At 29.6% G+C, this 27,515-nt stretch overlaps 1 protein-coding gene across 2 annotated transcripts in view; it reads right to left on the bottom strand.

Annotated features, from left to right (window-relative positions):
* Positions 1–27,515, bottom strand: part of LOC105216250 (1-phosphatidylinositol 4,5-bisphosphate phosphodiesterase) — a 160,312-nt gene that overhangs the window by 38,726 nt on the left and 94,071 nt on the right. For both annotated transcript variants that reach the window (XM_011190645.3, XM_011190647.3), the window contains exons 4-5: positions 3,853–4,420; positions 2,407–2,466 (exon numbers count right to left, since the gene is read on the bottom strand). In XM_011190645.3, the coding sequence (XP_011188947.2) occupies positions 2,407–2,466; positions 3,853–4,032 (240 nt within the window). In that variant the 5' untranslated portion in view covers positions 4,033–4,420. The remainder of the gene's footprint in view (positions 1–2,406; positions 2,467–3,852; positions 4,421–27,515) is intronic.

The raw sequence follows: 27,515 nt of genomic DNA, 5'->3' as shown, positions 1-27,515 counted from the left end.
TTACGTTTTACGTTTTAAGTTTTAAGTTTTAAGTTTTAAGTTTTAAGTTTTAAGTTTTAAGTTTTAAGTTTTAAGTTTTAAGTTTTAAGTTTTAAGTTTTAAGTTTTAAGTTTTAAGTTTTAAGTTTTAAGTTTTAAGTTTTAAGTTTTAAGTTTTAAGTTTTAAGTTTTAAGTTTTAAGTTTTAAGTTTTAAGTTTTAAGTTTTAAGTTTTAAGTTTTAAGTTTTAAGTTTTAAGTTTTAAGTTTTAAGTTTTAAGTTTTAAGTTTTAAGTTTTAAGTTTTAAGTTTTAAGTTTTAAGTTTTAAGTTTTAAGTTTTACGTTTTAAGTTTTAAGTTTTACGTTTTAAGTTTTAAGTTTTAAGTTTTAAGTTTTAAGTTTTAAGTTTTAAGTTTTAAGTTTTAAGTTTTAAGTTTTAAGTTTTAAGTTTTAAGTTTTAAGTTTTAAGTTTTAAGTTTTAAGTTTTAAGTTTTAAGTTTTAAGTTTTAAGTTTTAAGTTTTAAGTTTTAAGTTTTAAGTTTTAAGTTTTAAGTTTTAAGTTTTAAGTTTTAAGTTTTAAGTTTTAAGTTTTAAGTTTTAAGTTTTAAGTTTTAAGTTTTAAGTTTTAAGTTTTAAGTTTTAAGTTTTAAGTTTTAAGTTTTAAGTTTTAAGTTTTAAGTTTTAAGTTTTAAGTTTTAAGTTTTAAGTTTTAAGTTTTAAGTTTTAAGTTTTAAGTTTTAAGTTTTAAGTTTTACGTTTTACGTTTTAAGTTTTAAGTTTTAAGTTTTAAGTTTTAAGTTTTAAGTTTTAAGTTTTAAGTTTTAAGTTTTAAGTTTTAAGTTTTAAGTTTTAAGTTTTAAGTTTTAAGTTTTAAGTTTTAAGTTTTAAGTTTTAAGTTTTAAGTTTTAAGTTTTAAGTTTTAAGTTTTAAGTTTTAAGTTTTAAGTTTTAAGTTTTAAGTTTTAAGTTTTAAGTTTTAAGTTTTAAGTTTTAAGTTTTAAGTTTTAAGTTTTAAGTTTTAAGTTTTAAGTTTTAAGTTTTAAGTTTTAAGTTTTAAGTTTTAAGTTTTAAGTTTTAAGTTTTAAGTTTCAATTTTTAAGTTTTAAATTTTAAGTTTTAAGTTTTAAGTTTTAAGTTTTAAGTTTTAAGTTTTAAGTTTTAAGTTTTAAGTTTTAAGTTTTAAGTTTTAAGTTTCAAGTTTAAATTTTTATAAATTTAACATATGATTGTTATTATAATTTTCCTCCATCTTTACTTTTTCTTCACACTTTAAACCCTTTAAACCACTACCTCTTTCTGGCAAGCCCCCATTTTGTCACTTCAACACCTTACGGTTGTTATAAAGCAGGAAACAAAACCACAATTACAGCAACAGCAAAAGCAACAGAAAGCTCGTATAACAGTCACAAAAATGAATTATGATTGTGGTTGCCTGACACTAGTGAAAGCAACGAAAGTGCACGCAAACACACACACATACATGTGCACTCGAGCGCGTATAGAAGCCGACATGTATAGCTTTAATCCCATGAAATGCCACTCGTTGACCTTACTATATGCCATCGTGCGTATATATGTTACCCACACAAACACATATAGAATACTGAAAAAGCGCACATTACGTATACACCGTGTACTACCACTCCTCCCCCACAAGCATAGTGCAAAGCATAGACTGGTAGTGAGAATTTGTGGTGAATTCGTGCAGTCGTAGCGGGAAGTCAAGCGCAGAGGACAGACCGAATTCTGGTGGCGAAAATTAGCGGCGTGTGAAGTGCATAGAAGACGGATTCGTTAAGGTGAAAGGTGTGCTTGTGCGTGCAAGCTTCTGCGGTGGCTGTGGCTTTTGCGGTTGCAGCTCGTCAATTGCGGCATTGTTCGTATAATAGTCGGTTATAGTTGTATGCACGATGGTGGAGTGTGCATGAGTGCGCGTGTGGTTGTTTTGCTGGCACGACAGCTTGTATATCATAGGTGTAGATGAAACGCGCCGTATTTGATTTTGGCAATTCAATTGAGACAAATTTAATTTTATATTTTTGAGTAATATTATTATTGAAATTGAAATACCGAATGTAATTGGAAAGACCGAATATAAGAAAGTCTATAAATATATGAATATTACAAAATATAAAAAATGGATTAACTTTTGGACATCCAAAAATATATAATATTTAAAAAATATAATTTTTTTAAATACATTAATTCTTTTTTAATTTTTTTTCTTGAATAAAATATATTATTTTATAATTATTTTTCTGAAAATATTTGTTTTTAAAATCAATAATTAATTAATCACTTTTTATGAACTTAAAATAATTTAATTTATTTTAATATGCCATTATTTTTGTTTTTATTTAATTAAAATTAATTTTTTAATATCTTAATTTTTTCCTATTTCATGTTTCTATAATCTTCAAAATTACTCACCTTCGGCACGCCACCCGCTCTTATATCACTAACTTGACACAATTCGATGACGTCACCTTCCTGAACAGGTAAGTGGAGTTATTATGAAAAGAAATTTTAAAATTTAAAATTGTTAGTAAAGATTTACATTATATAATAATTTTTTTTTAATATTACTTTTTTTCAAATCTCATTTAATTTATGAAAATATATTCGTGAATTAAAAAAAAATATCAGCAAATATTCTAAATTTTTTTTGAATTTTTTTTTTAATGTAAAAATGTTTTGAAATTAAATGTTTCATTATATAAAAATATTTTTGATAAAATTATTATATTTCTAATATTAATAATTTTTTTTTCAATTAATTTTTTTTTAATATTAAAATTTTCAATGGATTTTTATTTTTGAATTTTTTTAATTTTTTAATTCTAAACTAAAATTAAAACAAAAAAATAAAAAAAATGTTTGTTTACAGATTTTGTTTTAACTTTATTATTTCTATTTTTCGTATTATTCTAAAATTAAATAATGTTAAATATTTTAATGAATTTTTATATTTGAAATTTTTTATTATAAAATTTTAACAAATTTTAAAACTAAAATGCAAACAAGAAGAAAAATAAAATTTTGTTTATAGATTTTCTTTATTATATTTTTTTTAAACCATATTATTCTAATTTTTTTATTATCTAAAAAAATAAATTTATTATTTTTATTTAAAATATCTAAAAATGATTTGAATTTTTTCAAAACAAATGTAGATGTTTATGAAATTTTGATCCTTATTAATTATTAAAAATAAAAAATTAGTTTTTTGAACTAAACATTAAAAAAAGGAATTAACATTTGAAAAAAATATATATATTAATTTTTTGGAATTTTAAATGTGAAATTTAATTTAAAACTGTCGGAAGTTTTAAAAATTTTTTTTTAGCTTTTAGTCTCTAAATTTTAATTTTTACTAAAAATATATCAAAATTTTCCCTTTATCATTTTTTATAATTAATTATTTCTTTACAGCAGAGGTAAATATTTTTTGGTTACAAATTTTCGAATTTCAATTTTTTTTTTAATATTTTTTCATTATTTTTTATTATCAAAATAATATTTTAAAATGTTTCTAAACAAAACATTTTTTTCTCGTTTTTTATGAAATATATATTTTTTTTATTATATAAAATTTTATATATTTTTATTACATTTTTACTGCTTATTACCTTTCATATATATTTTTTTGAACATTATTTGATTTTATATATTAAATATTAAAATTATTCTGAGAGTTCAAATATGTATTTGAAACAAACATTTTCCTATAAAAATGGTGCTTTGTACAAAGGGTTTCTATCTTTTCAAAAATTTCAGGAATATTAAATATTTTTTTTTTTAATTTCCTAATTAATTAAAATAAAAAACTTAAAACTTTTTAAATTAGAAAAAGGTTTAATACTGATGTTAACTCACCCTCCCATCGCTTTTCCAATACAAAAAGAATCCGTATTCGTCCACTTTGAACATGGCGTCCTTCTCGAAGTCATTCTCCTTGGTTTCCTTTTCATTCTCAAACCAGCGATCGAACACACAGCCGGTGGTCAACTCCTCCGGCACGGGAATGATCCAATCGAATTCGTACTTTTTCGTCATTTTGAATTGCCGCTCACTTTACACTCAATACTCACAGTAATTATATTTGTTTAATTATTTATTTACAACTACAATTCGCCGTTATTTCTTAGTTTTTCAAAAGCCAACCGACTTTTTGGCTTAAGCTTTGTAACAGGAAACTAGTTCCTGCTTGGCTTTTGCGACTAGATTATCATTGTTGTTTTTGTGACTCTGCTTTTGCGTTACTTTGAAGATTTGCTAAGCAAAAAATTACATTTTTGTAGAATCTGTTTATATAGTTGAGATTGCGAAATTCGATTTTACTGAGAGTGTTGTGTGATTTTTTGTTGTAGTTAACGTCAAAGTTTTGTTGGTAGTTGTTATAAACTTGTATGTGTATGGAATGGTTGAGATCCTTGGTTAAAATCTGGAATTAGTATAGAATAAATACTTTTTTAAAGTAACAGTTTTAAAAATAATTTAAATATGGTACACCAAATGTCAGATATAAGTTTTCTCCGGAGAAAGTACTACAAAGAGAGGCAGAGAGAGAGAAAGGGATAAATAATATAACAATTTTATAGGTCAAGGTAATTTTCAGCAGTGGAAGGGAAATAGTGAAGGGTAGGAAAGATTCAGAAAGGGAAAGAAATGGTGAAAGAGGGGGAGAGAGAGGTAAAGAATATAATAATTAGGCTCCGATACTAATTCTCTAAACCATTGATTATGTTCACATTACATTCTGGGGTCCAAGGAGGATTGAACATTGAATCTTGCAGTGAGAGGAAGAAAAGATCGTTTGAAAAAATGGTGAAAGTCAAAGAGATAGAGAGAGATATATGGAGAGGGATAGATAGATAGAATGAGATAGAGATGTAGAGAGAGCTATAGAGATAGATATAAAGATAAATACAGAGATAAATGGAGAAATGGATAGAGAGAAAGTTAGAGATAGAGATAGAATGAAAGAGAGAGAGAGAGAGACAGATCATATAATAATGTTGCTCTGATACCTTATACCAAGTTTTAATGAAATTTATTTCCCAAAACTTCTCTAAACCACAGATTATGTGGAAATTACTTTCTGAGGTCTCAGGATGATTGAACCTTAAATCTTCTTGCTTTATTTATATTTCATTAAATTATGGTTCCATAAATAGTAGAAATATGGTTTAAAACGATATAAAAATATATGAAAATTTGGGTCACAGATCATTATAATTTAAATTACATAAACCCGACAAGAATTTCAGCTGACATTTGCATTGCGAACGAAATGCTTTTGTTGATTATATATTTCAGGCCTTTCATTATTCATAAAATTTAAATAGTTACTATTTTATAAGAAAATATTTCTTAATTTTTATATTTTTTTGGCTTCACTTTTTCCGTATCCATTTAAGTTCAGAAATCCCGAACTCTTGACAACTACATACATAAGCCATCTAACACACCGCCTGAAATTCATGCAGTAGCTTTAATAAACCAATTAATTCGATTATGCAGTCATGCATAATCTGTCAGTCAATTTTATTTTCTTTTTATTGTTATGCTTTATACGTTGTTTCGCTGCGAGTGTCTTAGTTTTGTCTTTCTTTTCAGCTGTCATTTCTCTTCTTGTACCCATTTGTTTTGTCCTGTTTTTAGTCTACTTTTAGGTGTCTAGGCTTTTGATTGGCTTTATCTCCCGTAGATTGATAGCTTAGGCACTTCTGCTCGAGTGCTTATGCAAGAAGTGTGGCTGTAAGGCGCCTAAAAGTATGCACTACACTACAATGCCTACGCTCTTCTCTATGAATTATCTATTTTCCAATCGTGTGTGTGGGTCATTAACTTTTAAGCGCACAGCCCAACCGTATTGATAAAAGAATATAAATTATGTTTGAGTTAAGTGCGAGCAGGCGGATATGTTGTGCAAGCACATACTGTTTCGATTACTTTGGTTGATTTATGATTTCTGGCGAATTTTTTGAGTGGGACGCGCTTAAGCTCTAAAAAATGATGATAAATTGGCTTTTAATAACTGCAGGAGAGATATTAAATACAGTTTCTTTAATGTTGAAATGATTTCAAAACTTACAACGCCTAAATATATACTACGTATTTGTATGAAATAGTTAAAATTGAACATTTTCGAACGATATTAATATTATTTTTTTAAAGATACTTCAATTTAATTTGGAATTTTAAAATTTTTAGCTTTTACCGACATAAGGCGCCCAAAAGTATGCTATGTTTTGTGTTAAAATTGTTGTTCCTCCGATTTTCCCATATTTTTCAATTGTTTTGTGTGTCATATAAAACTAAAATCGTAAAAATACACTTGCTTTTCGATGTCAAGTATGTGTACAAGCAGCTAAAAGTATGCAACAACAGATAGAGCTGCTTATGGTCCTAAATGTAAGCAAATCCAACAATGGATGTCCTAGTTTGGGATATATAATTGCAGGAGAGATATAAGGTTTAGTTTATTTAGTCGCGAAACCCTAAATGTAGCTTACTGCTCCTAAATGTATGCTATGTATATTTCTGAAGTAGTTAGAGGTAACATGTTTTCAAACGAAATTATTGTTATTTGCTTCATGGTGCTTCAATCCATATTGAAATATGATTTTGTTGTGCTTTTGTCAGCATAATGCGCATAAAAGTATGCTACGTTATTTAGTTAAAATTGTTGTTCCTTCGATTTTTCCATATTTTTCAATTCTTTTGTGCACCAAATAAATCCTAAATTGTGAAAATGCACTTCAGAGTGGATGTCAAGTATGTGTACAAGCAGCTAAAAGTATGCAACAGCAGATAGTAGCTGCTTAACTCCTAAATGTATGCAAAACCAACAAAGAATCTGGTGCTAGCTCTTAAGTACCCATGCAAGCAACTGCTGTAACGCAAAGCAGAGAGAGAAAGAAATGCATGAAAAGTTGAAAATATTTGAACAAAAATTCTTCTGAACATTTCACTCGAATGCGCCCGAAAGCTAACTAAATTTTTTCCTTATACTCAATGCAAATGTAATTCCCTCTGCATAATTTTGGCAATTGTATGAATATTGGCAATATATATTGTATACATACATACATACATATGTATTGTACCTTCACATTTATTTTACCACTATTAAGTGGTATGTATTGGTCAGTGAAAGCAGCTCTGCACAATTGAAGCACTCAAGTGTAAACGACAAACACATTTTGCCCACTTGTGTCAGTTGTCATCAATAATGTTTGTTGTTTCGACGACAGCATGTATTTTTGTTGTTTTGTTGTTACATAATAACTGTATATATTCTAGCTGCGTGTAAAAATAGTTGAAAAACAACGGACACATAGTGTTATAGAAAAATAAATGTTATTTTGCTGTTGTATTTTTTTCTCTCTTTGCTTGCTTTTCCTACTGCATACTTTCTTAATCCCGTTTATTTTCCGGCTGTCTACTTCTATTTTTCTGCTGTTTATTTTATTTAGCTATTTTATTTATGTTAGTTTTACTGGTGCGAGTTGTGTGTCTCGTGTAGTCTACTTTTAGTTGCTTGCGTTGTAAGAGAGGGAGAGCGGTAGCGCAGAAGGCAAATATGTGACATGGCGTACAATTAAAGGGTTTATTTATGAAAAGAAATGTGTAGCAGTGCATTTTTTTACTTTAATATTGCGTACTTTAAGGCGTAATACCGGGCTTAGTTGTATTAATTGATAACAGTATCAATAATTGGAAACCACTGTAGGCCTTAATTATGAAGCCATCTAAATTTTAATACATTTTAGTACAAATTTTTAGTACTGTTTTAGGGTGCATGGCGTTGTTTTTATTTAAAACACTGACGGTAATTTTGAATACCTCGAATAATTAATAAAAATAAAATTAGTACTAAATTTTAGTACACTTTAGTACACATTTTTAGTACTGTTTTACGGTGGTAGTAGCTTTTTTATTTAGAACACTGAGTGTAATTTTGGATAGCTTCAATAATTTATAAAAATAAAATTAGTACTAAATTCTAGTACAATTTTTTATTACTACTTTAGCTTACTTTTTGTTTGATGGCCCAAATATTTTACATTTAGGAAATTGTCAGCATAATCTGAATTTTTAAATTTTTAGTACTAATTTTTTTTACATGATTTTTATTAAATTAAAATTAAATAAATTAATTTTATTAATGAATTGATTCTACTAAATGTAATAAATATAAATTATTACTCCATTATGATATTTAGCGTAAAAATATTTAGTACTAATTTTTAGTACACTTTAGTACTTATTATTTTAGTACTGCTTAAGGACGCATATATGTTTAGTTCTTTATTGAGCACACTAAGAGTCATTTGAACCCTTGAAGCCTTCAAATGGTTCAAAATTATGAAACATATTAATTGACTTTTAAAGTTTTAGTACTAACTTTTTCAATAATTTCTGTAACCTATTAATGCTTAAAGAGTAATAAAAATTTGATACTAAATATAACCAAGGTCATATTATTACTCTCTTATGATTTTAGCATATTCGATATTTAGTACAAAATTTTAGTACATATTTTTTAGTACTGTTAAAGGCTGCTTTCAATTTTGGTTATTTATTGAGAACACTGACAGGGATTTGAAGTTTTAGTTTTCATGTATAAGATAAAATCTTAACATTAAAATTTTTATTACTCTGTTTTTTATAAAAATTACAACTGAAAATCTGAATTTTAGCATACACAATTTTTAGTACTAAAATTTAGTACATATTTTTTGGTACTATTTTGTACTAAATTGTAATAAATTTAAATTAAAAAAATGTTAAAGCCAACCCTTCACTTCATACAACATTCAGTCACCCTCTCTTATCCTCCTTAAACAAATTCAGCCGTTTATACTCCCATACCCACATCGTTCGCCAAAAATTTCCATTGCTTTATGACCCGCATAAAATTTCATTCAATCATCTTCAGTCATTTCATACGCTTATCACAGCTCTTTGTATGCGTCATAGTCAGTGAAAGCTTGTGTGCGTGTGTGTGGATATTTTAACATAATTTTTGTAAATCATATGGTCGAGGTCAATGACAAATACAAACTTATGTACATACGTATCTTATAGAAAACAGACGTAATATCTATTTCATATATTTGATAATATAATTCAAATACAATGACAGTGGAAAGCAATTCACAAATGCAACAAGAATGTGCAAATTCAAAGCTTTATATACACAATATACTCGTGTATATAGGAAAGCATGATTTTCAATGGTTTAATCTACACGCGTCTAATCAACAAACAATGCGCCGTAAACCATTCGTCTGTCAGTTAGTCATTCATGGGCAATTCAATCAAATATACTATATATCTGTTATACAGAGATTATAACATAATCGTTTGCATTCAAAGTAATTTAACTATATATAACTATTTTTATATTTATTTTATACATTAGGGTGAGCGATGGGTGAATGTAAATAGCTGTTATATGGATTATGTGTAATAAAAGTATGTCGACACATTCAATTTTTGGGGTTTAGTTATATGAAGATATAGTAATGGAATTTCAAATTTTAGTACTATTTAGTACACCATTATTGAATCCAAAAAATTTATAAACTCTTTAATTTGTATTGCTGATAATATGGTTATATTATTTTTAGAACTAAACCCCTGTTTATTTTATTTTATTTTATATTATTTTATTTTCTTTATTTATTTTTTATTTTATTTTATTTTATATTATTTTATTTTATTTTATTTTATTTTATTTTATTTTATTTTATTTTATTTTATTTTATTTTATTTTATTTTATTTTATTTTATTTTATTTTATTTTATTTTATTTTATTTTTATTTTATTTCATTTCATTTTATTTCATTTCATTTATATTTATTTTATTTTATTTTATTTTATTTTATTTTATTTTATTTTATTTTATTTTATTTTATTTTATTTTATTTTATTTTATTTTATTTCATTTCATTTCATTTCATTTCATTTTATTTTATTTTATTTTACTTTATTTTATTTTATTTTATTTTATTTTATTTTATTTTATTTCATTTCATTTCATTTCATTTCTTTTCATTTAATTTTATTTTATTTCATTTCATTTCATTCCATTTCATTTCATTTCATTTCAACTCATTTTATTTTATTTTATTTTATTTAATTTTATTTTATTTTATTTCATTTCATTTTATTTCATTTCATTTTATTTTTTATTTTATTTTATTTTATTTTATTTTATTTTATTTTATTTTTTTAATTCAGCGCTGCATCTAACCAACTTCACCTAACATTGCCTTAAAACTAAATTTAACTTATTTATATATGGTTTCGAAATTGCTTTCGCATTTGTTTACTCCATTTTATATTGCCTACATTTCGGCGCTTATGCAAATATAATACTATTTAGCACTTTGAGAGTTACCAACCGTAGAAACCATAAAAGTAACTAGTTTTCAACAATTTCTGCACGAAATTTGACCTACGCCACATAGCGTTCCCTACCCCTCTGGGGGTTGATCTCCGCCGCAGGCAAGTTTTGATGTACACCGGGCCACTTGTTAGCCGATTAACACATTCACTCGCCTCACTCATGCTCCCCACACTTCATTTGAGGTTTTTTTCTGTTGCTGTTGACACTGCGTAAACATTGAAAGTTGTAAGGCCAGCGCTGGGGCGTGTCGGGGTGTATTCGACAGTAAAACGCAGAATAGTAGGCGTTGCCTGCCGCGTTTGTGCGTTGGTTGGGGGTTGTTGTTGTTTGTGTAAGTTGTTGCATATACCCGGGCATTATAATACCACAATATGTACAACAACAAATGCGTTAGACACCTGTTGTGGCTTATAGCGTAGCATGTATACCAGTGTTGTTATGCTTGTTGTTGTTGTCGACTTATGTTGGTCCCCATTACAGTTTTTGTTTATCACCCGGTGCGGCGGTATACGCTTAAAATGCCATCAGCGCAATTTGCCACTGCTGGATTAATCAATTAAATACGCATTCGTTTCTGGCGTTCGTTCGGCCGCGCCGTGTGGGTCATGCTCGGTCCGTTGTTTGTTGTGCGGCCTTAAATGCTGGCGTATGCGTTGAGCACATGGTAGGCAGGCTTTTGTTTTTGTGTGCATTGTTTGCGTAATACCATTGTTTCATTGTACAAAAGCTTATAAGTTGCATATTATTAGGCTTTACGTATTACAAGCGCCGACAAAACAACGCACAAAAACATATCACACGTTGGTTTTTAAGCGTATCGAGGAGTATTGTAATCCGTTGTGTTTGGTTTTAAAATTGGCGCATGGTTGATTGGTTTTTGGTGGCTTGTGGGGAAAATTGAAGTATACTTTTAAGTGCGCAGTTTTTAAAACTATAAATTTATACAACTTAAAAGCATACATTATACTTTAAGTGGGATGAACTATAAACACTATTGAAATCAGTAAGGTCTATAAAGTAACAAAATATATTGCAAATCGTAGCATAGTTTCAGAATTTTTGGGTACAAGTAGTATATTTTACGAGTAATGAACACACTTTCTATTTAAAACTCCTTTTTTGTTTGTTTATTTAAGTATATTTGAGTAATAGAACTAGATCAAGAGTTGTTTCAGAATGAAAGCATAGTTTCAAGCGTTTAAAATAAACTAATTTTATTGCAATCATGTACTTTCAGCAGTTTTTTGCCAAAATAGTATACTTTTAGGCGCATTTAAAGCAAAGTAGTTGCTTTTAACGAGTACAAGTCTAGTATCCCATCATTTTCTGTTTTAAAGGCATTCTAATATACGTTTTAAAAATAAAATTCTTTCATTTTCATTATTTTAGGTTATTTAGTCACAGAATTTTTGCTTAAGAATAGTATACTTTTAGGCGCATTTCAAGCATTGTAGTACCTGACAAGAGTAGTGAAGACAATTTCTGTTCAAGGATGCTTATTTGCTTGTTAATTTAAATATATTTTAATAATTAAACTGGATTAAGATTTGTTCAACAGTCAAAGCATAGTTTCAGGCGCAAATATTTTTATACAAAATTATAAAAAAGTATGCCAGTTGATAATTCTGAAAAAATGTTATTCACCTTACATGTAATAGTAGTTATTACTTTGTTATTGCTTTTAGGCGCAGCGGCAAAACATTTAAAATTTTCTTAATTTTAATTGACTTTCAGTTATACAAATAATACATAAAATATAAATTTTCGTTATTTGCCTTTAAATTTGAATTTAGAAACTGTCTATGTAGTACAAATAATTACTGAAAAGCATACTTTTAGGGACTTATACAATATATTTTGTAAATTAATACTTGGTTTATTTTTAAATAATATTTGTTACATAATAAACAAATCACCAATATCACTTCCAAGTGTTTAGTTTTGAATATATGAAATATTAATATTTTCGTAGTAGAAAAAACATACTTTTAGGCGCATTTTTTTAATTTTTGTATTGTTAATATATAAATACCATTATTTCAATTTAAATATCAAAATAGTTTTATTATATTCTCCAATTAGAGTACGAGCTGATTAATGAAGTCGACTTTTAGGCTTAACTTTTTAAATTTCTTATTTTGATTTATTTTTAGATTATCGGTTTATGGCCATCAGTTTAGCTGTTGTTAGCGAAAAGCAAAATACTAAATTTGAATTTTTAGAAGAAATAACGAAGATAACAAATAGAAAATTAGTATAATCTTAGGCGCATTTTCTAAAAGACACGGTTCCTGAACAAAATCTTTTTAATTTAGTGAAGAACTATATTTTCTAGATAATTGTTGCACTATTTCGTTGTATTTTAAATTTATATTTCGCAGAATCTGTTATATCTCCATATAGTTAGAATTTGCTCGCATACCTTTAGGCGCTATACTTATATTATAAATATAATTTTTTGTCATAAAACGCTATTATTATATTGAAGATAAGTATATAACACCGGCAGATCATAAATTTGAAGTATTTATACGAATTATTTAGCATACCTTTAGGCGGTGTACATATATTATGTACCTTCAAGAAAATCGTTTGCACCAGAAGCTCTTTAAATTTGATTTATTTTAAATATTTTCCTTAAAGATCTATATTTACTTACTTATTTCACCCATTTAAAGCATACATTCAGGCGCTCGCTACGCTACATATTTTTTAAGACGCTGTACGCAGTCTTCAGTTTGGCTGCTGTCAAAACTTTTTAATTTCCACTTTTCTTATACAACACTGCGAGAACTGGCTGCCTCACGTTTGCCGCCTACAACATTTCAACTAGTCGTTTGCATTTCACTTTAGTCGCAGCAAGTTTTAATGAACTACATACTTTTAGGCGCGTTGCACGTTCGGTACAACTTTTTTATATTTTTTATTATAAATTCTTTTTTCTTTTTTCGCAATACTTTACAGCAGCCGTTTACAAATTTATTAACCAGTTCTGGTGTTGCGTTGCCGCTTTGCCGCCTGTTGCTTCGACTTTCTTACAACTTTGCTGCGCTTCTCACTTTTCACTTTTGCTCTGTGTGCGCAAGATTGGCATTCAGCCGTAGTTGCCACGGCAAATTATATCCGCACAGGTTTGATTAAGTTTCTCATAAGTTTTATTACACTTCTGCCGTTGGCATGCGTGCGTCGGTGGGCAGGTGACGATTTCACTGAATGAAAAACTATGAACTTACAAAAAGCTTTGCATATTTTTCAGTGCGCGCCTGTTGTTGGCATGACATGGAAATTTGTGCGACAGATCAGACAGATGTCACTTTAAAAGTTTGTTTGATTTTATGTTGATGATTTCTAGGAAATTTATGTGCAAATCCATCGAAGAAGTATGATGAAAGGGAAATGTTGGAGGAAATATAGTTGATTAAAACTGAAAAATGGTGGTGTGAGGTTTGTTGGAAATTGTGGAGTTTATTAAACTTTGCTGATGCTTGAAGACAAAACAGTGATTGGTCTCTAACCTCATAAAGCGAGTTCTTAAATGACATTTTTGGTAGCACATCTCTAGAGCCTACCAGATTGAAATTAATTCTGAAGAATCCTTATATTTGATTGATGTACTTAGCAGAATTGTCGCCCGACTTTGACGCGACCTTTTTAATTTGAAAACTCCCTAAAAATAGTGTAACACTTGAATAAATATGGTTTAGAGTGTCAGCGTTCTAAATTCGTTTAGTCTGACCTTTATTCATATATTAAAGCCTATGGGCATGAATAAAATTTTAAAACATATGCTTTATCTGTCTTCTTAAACCTAAATTAGATCTCAATATACTTATTTTGAAGTCTAATATCCATTTCACACAGCCAAATTAATTGTTCATTTAACATTTTATTTGAGAAATCAGTTTTTGCTCTTCGCACTGCGGGCTACTCGATAATCGATCAGCTGTTATACAATTTTGTTTTTTCTTTTCATTTAAAGTTGGTAAGTTTCAACAGCTGCTTGCTATTTTCTCAATAACCACTGACATTATTTCCAGCAGCGAGATCTACCGTCGAGTAGTATTACTTATAAATACATTATTTGTCGCAGAGTGGCATTTCATTTTCAACTCGATTAAAATTCGTTCAAAAATGTATGTAGAAAAATGTTTGTTGTGTTTGGTAAATCGATCTAAATCAGCGCTTAAATCGAGCAAAGCCCGGTTAATTGAGCAATTAGCTCCTGTGCGAAAAGGCTATAAACCTTAATATTCATTTCATTCAATGCTTAGACCGAACAAAATTAATATTCTTTTAACTAGAAAATACTTTTGTATAGTGTTGCCACTTTGTTGTAATTAAAAACTATATTTTAATAATATAAGTATAGTGAAAAAATCTAATAGTATTTAGCTTACTTAACCAATTCTCAACCAATAATATTTTTTTAATAGAGTTGCCACTTAATTATAGAAAATAAAATATTTTTATTTAGTAGCTGCTTAATGATACCTATTTTGTATAGTAAAAAAAAACATTTTAATTTTTAATTTTTTTTCACTTAAACATTTTTTAAAAGTTGCCACCTTTGTTTCTTTAATAATTTTAATAATATTAATATTAATATTAATTATTACTAATAAATATTATTATATTATAATAAAAAATATTAAAAATATGTAAATGATAAGTTAGAATTTTCTTTTGTTTTTGTTATTAGTAGGGTTGCCAGCTTTCGTTACTATACAAATAAATTGTTTAATTACTATTAATTTTTATTTTATCATGACATACCACTTTATTATGGTAAACTTTATTTTAAAATATTAAAAATTTATCTACAGTGTTGCCATATATTTGTAAAAAAAAATATAATTTCTAATCAGCTTCTGCGGAATGATATTTTTTTTAATTTTGTCAATATATAATTCCTAGGTAATTGACTTGGTCTCATTCTGTATAATTAAGACTAATTTGATTTGAAAAATTTGCCATTATTTTGTAAATAGGGTTGCCCACAGATATATTGTTGTTTTCCTTTTGAACTAAATAAAGTATACCATGTAAAGATTTTCAAAAATCAGCCGTGGAAATTATTCAAGCTTGGTGATTTTATATATTTTTGTACCAGAGTTGCCACCTGCACTCAAATAAACTAAATTTGATTTAAACTTTACTTTTAGTGCTTATTGAAAATATGCTATGAGACTTAGATTTATTTTATTATAACGTAAAAATTATATGGTGTAGGGTTGCCATATTTGTATATGTTCATACATATTTCTACATTTTTAATATTATAATGTTTAATGTGAATTTTTAATGAAATTTTAGTATGCAATATTGGCATAAAAACATAATAATTTATAACAGTATTTTCATGGAACAGTGTTGCCATATAATTGTTATTTGAAAATACTTGAAACAAATTTGGAGTGTTTTTCATAAAAATTGAGATATATTTATTTATTAATTCTTGTATGATTTAAACAATAATTATTCTAAAAGCGTTGCCATTTGATTCAATTTCAGTTAAATAATTTTTTAAAAATTCGAATTTAAATTTAAATTTTCAATATACATATGTACATGTATATGTATGTATGTAATAAATTTATATATTAAATATAAATCGGCTTATCGAGGGTTGCCATCTATTATATTAATATTTTTTAAATTTTATTTTTTTCGCTACTAAGTTAGTAAATCAATTTTAGAAAAATAAAATAAAAAATTCCAATTAATTTCAATTCATTCTTACGACAGCCAGAACTAACGACTTAATAAACGCGCATAACTTCCATTAACAAGTCAATGCTCATATGCGTGATATATTGAAATTTGCGTGCTCAATTGAAATGCTGACAGCCATAGAAATGTCAGTTAAAAATAACAAAAGAAAACACCAGTTATAGCTTTAGTGGTCGCCTTATGATATATATAAGCATTTCTTTATTTTCAACACTCACATTTTTCTTGCCTTTCAACCACTTGCTGCCGCTTCACGCTTTGAACCAATAATTTACACGCACGAATTATTTCATTATTCGCCGGCAATTCAACGCCTGAGAAATGCTCCGACAAAAATTAAAGAAAAAGGCAGGCAGGCCGGCTGACAGGCACCGGAGCATACTTTAAGGCGACTGCGAGTGGAGAGCTCAAGTGCGTGTGACCCAGACAAGCGCGCGCGCAAACAATTGTTACGCTTGGCATATTCGGTCGTCAGTTTGTCTCGCTCGACACGCTGCACACGCACTCGCACACATACACAAACGAAAAAATGTCTTTTGCAATTTATTTCTAGCAACACGAATGGCAATGGTATTGGTGTGCGGAAATTTGCCGCATTTTAGGCACAGTGCCACCGTAACACGCAAGGCACTGGGTGCTGACTGTAATGACAAGCAACAACTGCTCAACTCATACAGCACACAATTTAAGAGCTTTTAAATTGCTTGCTCTTAGCAGGTAGTTGCATACTATCAGGCGGATATACATGTATGTCAAATGTGACAGCTGTTTATGCTTGCGCCGGTTGTTGCAACACGCAAATCGCATCCATTTAATGTCAAAATTTATGCGTGTATGACATGAGTGTATAATTTATGGCCACGTGTGTATGGAGAAAGTGCGAGTGGTGGATTTTTAGGCGCCTGCGGAATTTTAAGTTGTTGTAGGAGTTTACTAAAAAATACATATATGTATGTGTGCTCTTTAAGCTTTGAGTTAATAAATTCGTTGGTATCAGTGCTGTCATGGCATGTGAAAAGTGGGACAGTGTATACTTTTGGGGGTTAATACTTGTTGTGGATATTAAATGTAGAATGTTAGAAAAATTTAAATTTTTTGTTTAGGTACACATAACTAATATATATTTAGGTGTAAATAAATTAAATTTTTTTATATTTTTAATTGTGCATACTTTTAGGCGCAAATTTAATTTTTTGTGTTTAATAACTTTAATTTAGTGTTAAAACTGTTAAAATATTATTAACAAAAAAATTTTACTGCGAAGTGAGGTGTTGCAATTTTTTTAAATATTTGTTGCATACTTTTAGGCGATTATTTTCTAGTTGTAGAAAGAATGTAAATGATTTTGCAACAGTTTATGTCTTGAAAATTTACATTGGAAGAATGTAAAATATATGCCAATTTAACAGCGGAGTGTTGTGCTGTATTTTTTTTTAAATATATGTTGCATACTTTTAGGTGAAAATTAATTTTTCTGTAATAGTTCTAGAAAACATTTAAAGGATTTTCTAGACAGTTTATGTCATGAAAATTAATGTCTGAAGTATTTAAAATGTATATGAAATTTTATCCAAGTTTGATTGGAGTCTCAAATATTTTTTAACGACTTTTATTTGAATAAAAAATAGTGTAAGATGATTAAAACGTTTTATTTTTCAAATAATTGTATGCTGCTTTACTGCAAAAAATTAATAAACACAATTTCTTTGCAACTAGTTATAATTTTAATTATTGTTGCATACTTTTATGCGCTTCTAAATATCAAAAACTTAGAAAATAACAGCAAAATATGTATAAACTTTTATTTTAGTTTAGTAAATTTTTCAGACTATGGGCTACAATTTCAGCTATAATTGAAAGATGTGTATACTTTTAGGCGCAATATAGCATTACTATAAATTCAAAGAGATGTGATTTTATATTATGCAATACATTAATTGACTTAATTGTAATGGTTACACATTCTTTCAGCATATATGTATGTTTCGATATTTGGAAGTATAAACATATTCCAAAATAGCTTAGCATACTTTTAGGTGCTTAAAATTTGTTTACACTTCAAAATTTTCAGTACCCAGCTACACCGTTGAAATTATAATGCGCAAATAATGTATATAATAATAAGTTGGTATTTTGAAAAGTATTGCCTACATTTCGGCGCCAATGCCAAAAAAACAAATTCTCTGCCTAACCTTAACATATTCGAAGCTCACACCACCAGTTAAGTAAACTTTTCAATATTATTTTTACGGCATACTAAATTGAAATAATTTCACATACTTTCAGGCGCGCACACACTGCCACAGCGCCGCCCAAACCATTAATATATATTAATTTATATATACAATGTAGCTGTTGTGCCTTTGACAGATGCTTTGTGCAGCTAATGCGCACTTAACTGACGTATGTATGTATATATGCATATAAAGGGGAGTACGCCTAAAAATATGGCAACATCGAAAGCATAAATAACCTAACGCACAGCTGCCGCAATGCTGCTAAAGTAAATATATTTGCAAGTGTGTCAGGCAGCAGATCGAAGTCACAACAAATTAATGAATTCCACTTGCTGTCATACAAACTGCAGGCGCCTACACATATGCTACAAATTGTGGCAGCACAGCACAGCAGGCAGTTTGCTTACAAAGTAACTTTGTGCTGCGGCTTTATGCTTTTGTTTGGCAAACGACAAACGATTAGGATGACATGCAACCATATTACAAAGACGACGCCCAAACTGTTGTATATAACTATATGTATGTGTATATACTATATATGTATATATTATATGTGCTGTTGTTGGCAAAAAGTTTGCTCAACTTTCTGGAACAAACGCTCTGTGTCAGACGCTCTGCTGCTCAGCGCTATTTTCGTTATAACTGATTGAGATTTTCAATATTTTTTTATATTTTTTTTCGTAGCATAATTTCTTTTCTGCTTCATGGCCTGGCACTTTAAAATTTCCATATGGCTGCACTGCGGCGCTCTCACATTTCCTGCCTTGCCAGCACTCAGCGACTCTGTCTAAGTTGACTGACTGCCTTGTTGAGTAAACCACAGCATATTCAATTCACTGCCTTTGCCATATAGCTTGCCTCTGATATCACCCCACACTCCACATCAACCTTTCAACCGTCTTTTTCAGTCGTCAACAGAATCTCGAAACTCTACTAAATATCACATACATAATGGCATATGACAAAAGCCGCTCAGGCGCTTGCTGCGCTCACATGCATATCACATTTGCATAAACCAAAATGCGAACGAGTGTGTGTAACAGTTTACGAAGCTCAACTAAGTAGATTCGTGTATGTGTGCTACTTAAGCAACTAAAAGCTTAGCGTTGTAGCACTTTAAAGCCGTATAAGACATTGGCAGGCGCTGAACTGATAAGAAATTTGTTGTGTCTTCGTGCAATAAGTGGTGAGAAATGGCGTAGAGACATCTTTCAAGCACGCCTACACTGAGAAATGTAAATTATATCCAGCTTAAGCGCAGATTTTTCGCTTTTAATATTATATATAGCATACCTTTAGGCGATTACTAATTAACTGCAAAGTAGCAGAAACGGAGAAACAGCAAAGGAAATGCGTATTCATGTAATTTTACTTTGTGGTTTTAAAGAAATTTACAGAAATATACGCGCTAATTGCATACTTTTTGAGACATTATAACTAATTGCATACTTTTAGGCTGATAATTTTACCTTTTTTTGACGTTGCTGTAGTAAAACGAAATATTGCGTATATATTATTATTGAATGCTGCCGTACCGATAAAATTTCAAAAAAAAAAAAAACTTATCCTACTTCGTTGTTGTTGTTGTGAAACTTGTTTTTTTTTAGTTTTTGTCTCATTCCCAACTATATGAAATTAAGATTTATAATAAAATAACTGCAAAAATTGCAAAAATACTGAGAAATCCCCGCAAGCATTGACTTTCTTCGTATTTTTCGCGAAAATAAAAGCATGCTTTCAGGCGTTGGTTCAAGTTTACACTCATAGCTATTGCACCATTTGCTCGGTGGCTGCAAATCAAACAATGGCAGGAAGTTAAAATAGAATAAACAACTTTGCTTTTCTCGTTTTCACTTTTAGTACAATAGTTTCGCTAATAAAACAAAAGATTTTCTATTCTCGCGCTTATCCTGAGGCGCTGTACTTGAAAATTATGTGACACAAAATGCATATTTTTTTGTGTTTCAGGCATTTTCTCGATTTTTACTTACACTTTTCTCTTTCATTTGGTTCATTTAGCATGCATGGTAGGTGAATAAAGATTGTGTGCGCACAAAGGTATGCTATGGTGTAGGGAAATATATTTATACAGCGCTTTGGTGTTAAAGTCATGGCGCATTTTTGGTGCTATTCAACTTTGAAATTATTGTAAGTTGAAATTATATATGTACTATAAAGTATACAATAATTTATATATATTTCTATTTTGCATACTTTTAGGCGTATTTAAATTTATACTATAATTAATAGTAAATTTGGTTGTTTTCTCTTAAGTGAGCCTTATTTTCTAATAAAACGAATATAACTACGATTTTGGCAGCGGCGTATGCTATTTATTTAACTTTTCATTGAATGTCGTTGCATACTTTTAGGATCTATGAAGTTTATATATGTTTTCGGTGATGAACATTTGATGGTTTTCTCATTAATAGTACTATTTTCATGTCAAAATAAAGAAAATAAAGTTTTTCACGCCAAAAAGTATGCAATTTATTTCACTCTCTTACTGAATTTTTATATCTTATTTTTGTTATGTTAGGTTTTCGCCTTCAGAGTCGGTACACATCAGTCTGAACAATGAAATGTATGCTATTTTTCACTTGAATTCTGTTTCTAATATATAATAGATATCCAGCAATTTTTTAATTTCATTGCATACTTCAAGGATATATGAAGTATATATTTTTTATTTATTGATGGACATTTGCTTGTTTTCTTGTTAATAATACTATTTTGTTTGCCAAAAATAAATTGAATTAACTAGTAATCCTAAAAGTATGCAATGAAGTTAATATATCCTAGAATTTCTGCTTAGTATACTTGCTATATTACGAATTTGGCATTGGTTTTTGCACACACCGTGGTGACAATGAAATGTATGATATTTTCCACACGAGTTTCTACATATGCAACAATTTGTTAAATTCGTTGCATACTTTTAGGATATATGGAGTTTTTATTTTTATATATATGCATGTATATCTGATGAAAATTGGTTTGTTTTCTCGTTAGTAACACTATTTTTGGTAAAATAAATATAATTAAGTTGTTATCCTAAAAGTATGCAATTCATTTAATTTTTCATAGAATTTCTGCTATATATATTTGTTATGTTACGAATTTGACATTGGCGTTTGCACACATCGTGGTGTCAAATGAAATGTATGCTATTTTTACGGTGATTTTGTATATAATATATATACATATGCAGCAATATACAGAATTCATTGCATACTTTTAGTAGCTATGAATTTCATATATTTTTGATGATGAGCATTTACTTATTTTCTCTTTAGTAATACTATTTTTTCTTAAAATAAACAAAATTAATTTGTTGCCCGCCTAAAAGTATGCAATGTATTTCATTTTTCATTGAATTTTTGCTTGGTTTTTTAATTATGTAACGTTTTCGCCGTTAGCATTTGCTTGCACAATGGCACCAAACGTGAATCGCACTATTTTTTAAACAGATTTTTCACATTTTCCGGTCTAATTAAAATTTCACTAGAATTCGTACCAAACAATGGAACTAAAAAATCAAAAAAAAAAGAAGAATTGAAAACATGTAAAAAACTTTTTTAATTGCTTTTCTACTTAGCCTGCCATTTCACTTTCACCACTACGCGCTCATGTGCTCATAACTGTAACCGCGTTATGCGCGCTTGAATTCTAGTTGGCGGAAAGCATGTAATATATGTGTGCATATCTATATCTGTGTGTGTGTATCTATATTATTTGGATACGTTGTAAGCCTGCCCCTTTGGGCTTGCTCCTAAAGCTATGACCTTGATAACCATACTTTCGCTGCGTCTACATGCACATAAGCCATATTAAATAAATTTTCTACGCGCTCCAGTGCACCAGTTTAGATGGAATAACTAGCATGGAATTTGAATATTTTTCTCGTGGCTGCGGCGGAAATTAGAATAGAGCAGCGTTAATGTGTGCATTTTATGTGCTACACAAATATGATTTACAAATTATGTTGTAGAGCGAATTTCTTTCAGTCTTTATACACTGGAGATATATGTATGTACATATATTTGGCTGGAAAAACTGAAATTTCAATAGAGTAAATTAAAAATTTTCTCAGTGTAAGTAAAAATTCTGAAATATGATTTGAAATTTATAAAAAAAAGTGTTTTTGAAACTTTTGATTATAAAAATGTTATCAAAATCGTTTTTTAGACAAAGAATTAATAGAAGAACGAAAGTAGCCACGAACAAATATAAACTGAACCTTCGGATAGTTTTACTCTTTCACTTCATCTTAGTACTGTCAAGTACAGATATTGTCAAAATAAACTCTACAAAAAGGACCTGATAAAATATGGTATAACCCTATGAAAGAGTTAAGTAAAGAATAATATCGTAGATAAGAGATCCAGATTACTCAGTGACTAAGATTTCCTCTCGCCATGACTCAAGTATAGAAAAAGTTCATGTATATTATAAAATTTTCCATATCATATCTCTCCAGGGATCATCTCTCTCCCTCTCAGCAATATTTCATAATATCTGCAACATAGAATATCTCTGAAAGATGCTTCTGCTTGTATAAAGCATGCATTGAATGATACGGATGGAGATCCAGATCATCCATAGGCGTTTATTCCCCTCCATAATATCTCTTATATAGAAAATTCTCATGCAGTTTATTTGATAATTATAATATTGATAGATGTGGTTATAGATCTAGGCAATTCGGAGGCAATAATCTCTTTTTTTCTCTCTTCAACATCGAACAGTTTCTGTAGCATAGAAAAGCTCGATTTCAATCATATCCTCAATATTCGGAGTATAGAAAACACAATTCATTTTATAAGATCACGTCTATATTGAAAGAATCGGAGAGAAATCGGTCATAAATCTATATAGAAATCCAGATAATTCAAAGTCAAAAATATCCCTTTTTTCATCAACGTACTACTTCCATGCAATTTATGAGGTAATGAATATATTGTAAGATTCAATGAGATTTGGTTCTCACAACCTCTGGGTTATAGGAAAACTTGATTGCTGCTATGCTGTTTATTTCATAATGTCTATATTGAAAGGTTCGGATAGAGATCCAGATAATCATCACACTCTATCATCAACCGCTTACAATGTATGAAGCAAAGAAGAACACGATTTTCATGCAATATATGAGATAATGTTTAAATTGAAAGATTATGATAGAGATCCAGACAATAATTGCTTATATATACGGAGTGTAGAAAACTATGAATTTTATATGATATTTTTTATACTAAAAGATATGGAGAGCAAATCGGTTAGAGATCCGAATAGAGATCGAGATAATTCAGAGGTAATCATGTCCCTCTATCATCAACCGCTTACAATGACTGGAACAATGAAGAACTCGATTTCTACGCTATTTATTTCATAATGTATATATTAAAAGGTTAGCGATCCGAATATAGACTAATAATTCAAAGGCAATAATCTCTCTCTATCATCAACTTCTCACAAGAACTCGATTTCCATGCAATTTATTAGTTATAGGTATATAGATCCGGTATACATAGATCCGGAGAGAGATAATGATCCATATAACTCAGAGGCAATCACCGATTGTCACAATTTCTGGAGCATAGCAGAACTCAATTTCAATGCTAATTATTTGATCTATTGAAAGATTCGGATACAGATTGAGATATATAGATTCGGATATTGATTCGAATACAGATTCAGTTATAGATTCGGTTAGAGATTTGGATAGAGATCCGGTTAGACATCCAGATAATTTAGAAGCAATCATTAAAATAGTTATAATGGGGGAACATAGTCCGTAGAAATATTTTCAAAAATTATTTTGAAGTTGAAGCTTCAAGTTAAAGTGTAGATTCCATAATCAACTGATGAAACTAAAATGAGCTTTTCAGTAGAGAAAAAGAATAATAAAATATTTTATTTTATAATCGCTACATTATGTTTAACAGAATACACCGAAATGCACACAAGCACACATACAATAAAACATGCACCAAAACAACAACACCAACAGATGTAAGCCAAAAACAAGAACACAAAACTTGATGACTGATGATTCAGCAAACAAGTGGAACGTGAAAAATTTCATTTCCTTTTTGTATATCGCTATAAAATTTATGAAGTACAAAAATCTGGAAAGATTACATTCAAAACACAAACGTGCGCAAATATATACATTCATATACATGTATGTATATATAGTAGATATATGCGTTAATAAATACAGCAAGTAAATTGTAAACAATTTGGAGATGCATATATTTATATGAAGAACGCGAGACTAACAAGTGGAGGTGCTGTAGTGCCTGATTTAAATGAGATAGCCATTCGCTGTCGATGCCCCACTGTGTCTGCCACGCATAAGTGGCAAGCAGTTGGCGCATTAAAATCAACAAAAGTGTGCAGCAAAGTGGCAGCAGGTAGTCTCTGGGTGTCGATGAAAATATCTTTATTTCAATATTTCGATCTTCTTCACAGAAATTTTGAAATTAATGCTTTGCTTTGTTAATGGGTATTATGTATGGCTGATGGAGAATCTTGAGCAGCTGTGGGGTACATTATTGTGTAGAAATTTAAATGGTAAAAAAAATTATTAAAATAGAGAGAGAGAGAGAGAGATAATATTATTGAATTATTTTTTTACTCAAATTATCTTAACACAACACTGATAAGTCAGTATTGTAGATGCACCTGCCGAAAGATCTAAAAGAGGCTGAATAGTAATAATAATCATTAGAAATCTCTTAATTTTGTAGAATTGAACTTTGTTAATTTAAAGATATTTTTATTTCATGTTTTTTATTTTTGTTTTTATTTCACTGGGGTTTCGAAGTACCTTAGGAATCTTAATCAATTTAATATAGTTAGTTAAAGACCACCGAACCTTAATTATGTTCTCAAAGGTTTTAGTTACCGTAGTCAGTTATCTAATAAGCACTGCGTTAGTACTGTTACTCATGATAATAGCCTCACTCTCTCTATCGCTTTCACTTTGTTTGAGACTAGGTAAAACAGAACTGTTTCTTTGTTCATGTCTGGGCTCTTTCATTACCGTATATAATGAGTATATACGTTAAGTATAAATGAAAATCGTTATCTCACAGATCTTAATGATTTGTTCAAGACCTTCCACATACTTACCGTAACTCAGTTTCATATATTACTTTTTCAAGCTGAACATACTGACCGTGTTTTGTAATTGGAAAGAGAGAGAGAGCCTGAAGAATAAATATAACTCTAGAGTTCCGTTCCTTTATCTACAGTTGTTCCGATTTCTTCGTAACTCTGATCAAAAAAGAATGGAGAGATTTTTGTGACCTGTTGTAGGTTAGGTTAGGTTAGGTTAGTCTGGTCGGCCTGCAGGCCACGCATAGACCAGTTATGGTCCTTTGCGATACCAGAATGGAGTGCCTTTACGTGTTCCCTGAGTAGTAGTCATCGTTCAGGATGCCTGCGCCTGTCGCGAATTTTAATAGTTTATGAGGCTTCACTGACGATATCTCCTCTAACTTATCGTACTGTGGGGCCCCTAAGTACCTAAAACGTTGTCTCGCTAACGCAGGACAAACGCACAAGAGATGCTCCACTGTTTCCTTGGTACCCTGCTCTTGACATTTTCTGCATTCCTCCCCATCTGACAGCCCCATTTTATAGGCATGCGCCGCTACAAGGCTGTGACCGGTAAGAATGCCTGTTGTATAATATAAAAAGATTTTAGAGGACTTTTGTTTTACTTAAATTTAATTAAAACCTTCTTAACCTCCATCTCTATCAGGATTAAAAGAACAGTGCAATTATTGTGAACAAGTAAATAGAGAGGTCATAGAAGACGTTATCAGCTGAATGAGACACTTTATTACTGCCTTTCTTTCAAGATTAAATTTTAGTTTCATATAAAATCTGAGTGAGCTTTGAAGGGTCTTCAAGCCTTTCTCTCACTCTCTCTGAACAAAAAAGAATTGAGAAACTCTTGTGAACTAGTAAATAGGGAGGTCTTACAAGACGTTCTCTGCTGATCACTCTCGAGATTATTATTTTGTTTCATATAAAATCTGAGTGAGGAGACCTTTAAAGCCATTCTTTCACTCTCTCTGAACAAAAAAGAATTGAGAAACTCTTGTGAACTAGTAAATAGGGAGGTCTTACAAGACGTTCTCTGCTGATCACTCTCGAGATTATTATTTTGTTTCATATAAAATCTGAGTGAGCAGACACTTCACAACCTCTCTCTCTGAACAAAACAAAGAACGGAGGGATTCTTGTAAAGTATTTCTTACTACTTTTCTCTCAAGTTTTATCCTCTCTGTCCCTTTGAAAAAAATCCGAGGCATTCCTGTAGACTGGTAGTCTTAGAAGACTTCCTCAGCTCCCTCCTATTTGTGACTATCTCTTGAAACTTTTCTATTTATATGATATTTATTTTCATGTTATATCCGCCCCTCTCTTATAAAAAAGAAAATATAATTTTTTTTTGGACCGGACCATCTGAGACGCTCTCTCTTTTCTCTATCATTACGGAAGTCAAGCAACCAGAATTTAGTTGCCAGAGAGCTAAGGTTGTGTCAATGTACCGTTAAACAAATAAATGTACATAAAACCTTTAAACAATCAGGATTTGTAATTTGATAACCTTGAAACGGTTCAATTAAAATAATTAATGAAAAATGTTTATTATTTGAAATTGAAACCTTGAACGAGCTTCATATCATTATTTTCCAACTTTGACCTTCGACCTCTCAGTTTTCATTTACAATTTCTAGTCACGCAGCAGAGATTTTTTTAATAGAAAAATTATTTATTCAAAAGTAGCGCACTGTGAAAATAATGAATGATAACGATAAAGACAGAAAATGTAACAAAACATGAAAATGTAAAATAACAACAACAACAACATCTACAATATTAACAAATATAAAAGAAAAGCCAAACGTCTGAATGACGAACTGACAGTGACTAGGATAGTTGGCAGTTGGCAGCACGCAGGTCACATAATGTCAGTGTTGTTATATAAATAGCCATGTCCGCAATTTGTGGATTAACACACATATACACTAGCTTGTGTAAATGCAATGTAGCTGGGGGAAAAATACTCTACAAATGATGAGTGGAAAAATGGAGCACGTGCCAGAATTTTAGAAATTCCACTAAAACA

Source organism: Zeugodacus cucurbitae, chromosome 5 (assembly GCF_028554725.1).
Source record: "Zeugodacus cucurbitae isolate PBARC_wt_2022May chromosome 5, idZeuCucr1.2, whole genome shotgun sequence".
NCBI lineage: Eukaryota > Metazoa > Arthropoda > Insecta > Diptera > Tephritidae > Zeugodacus > Zeugodacus cucurbitae.
This window is presented reverse-complemented; position numbering and strand designations above follow the sequence as displayed.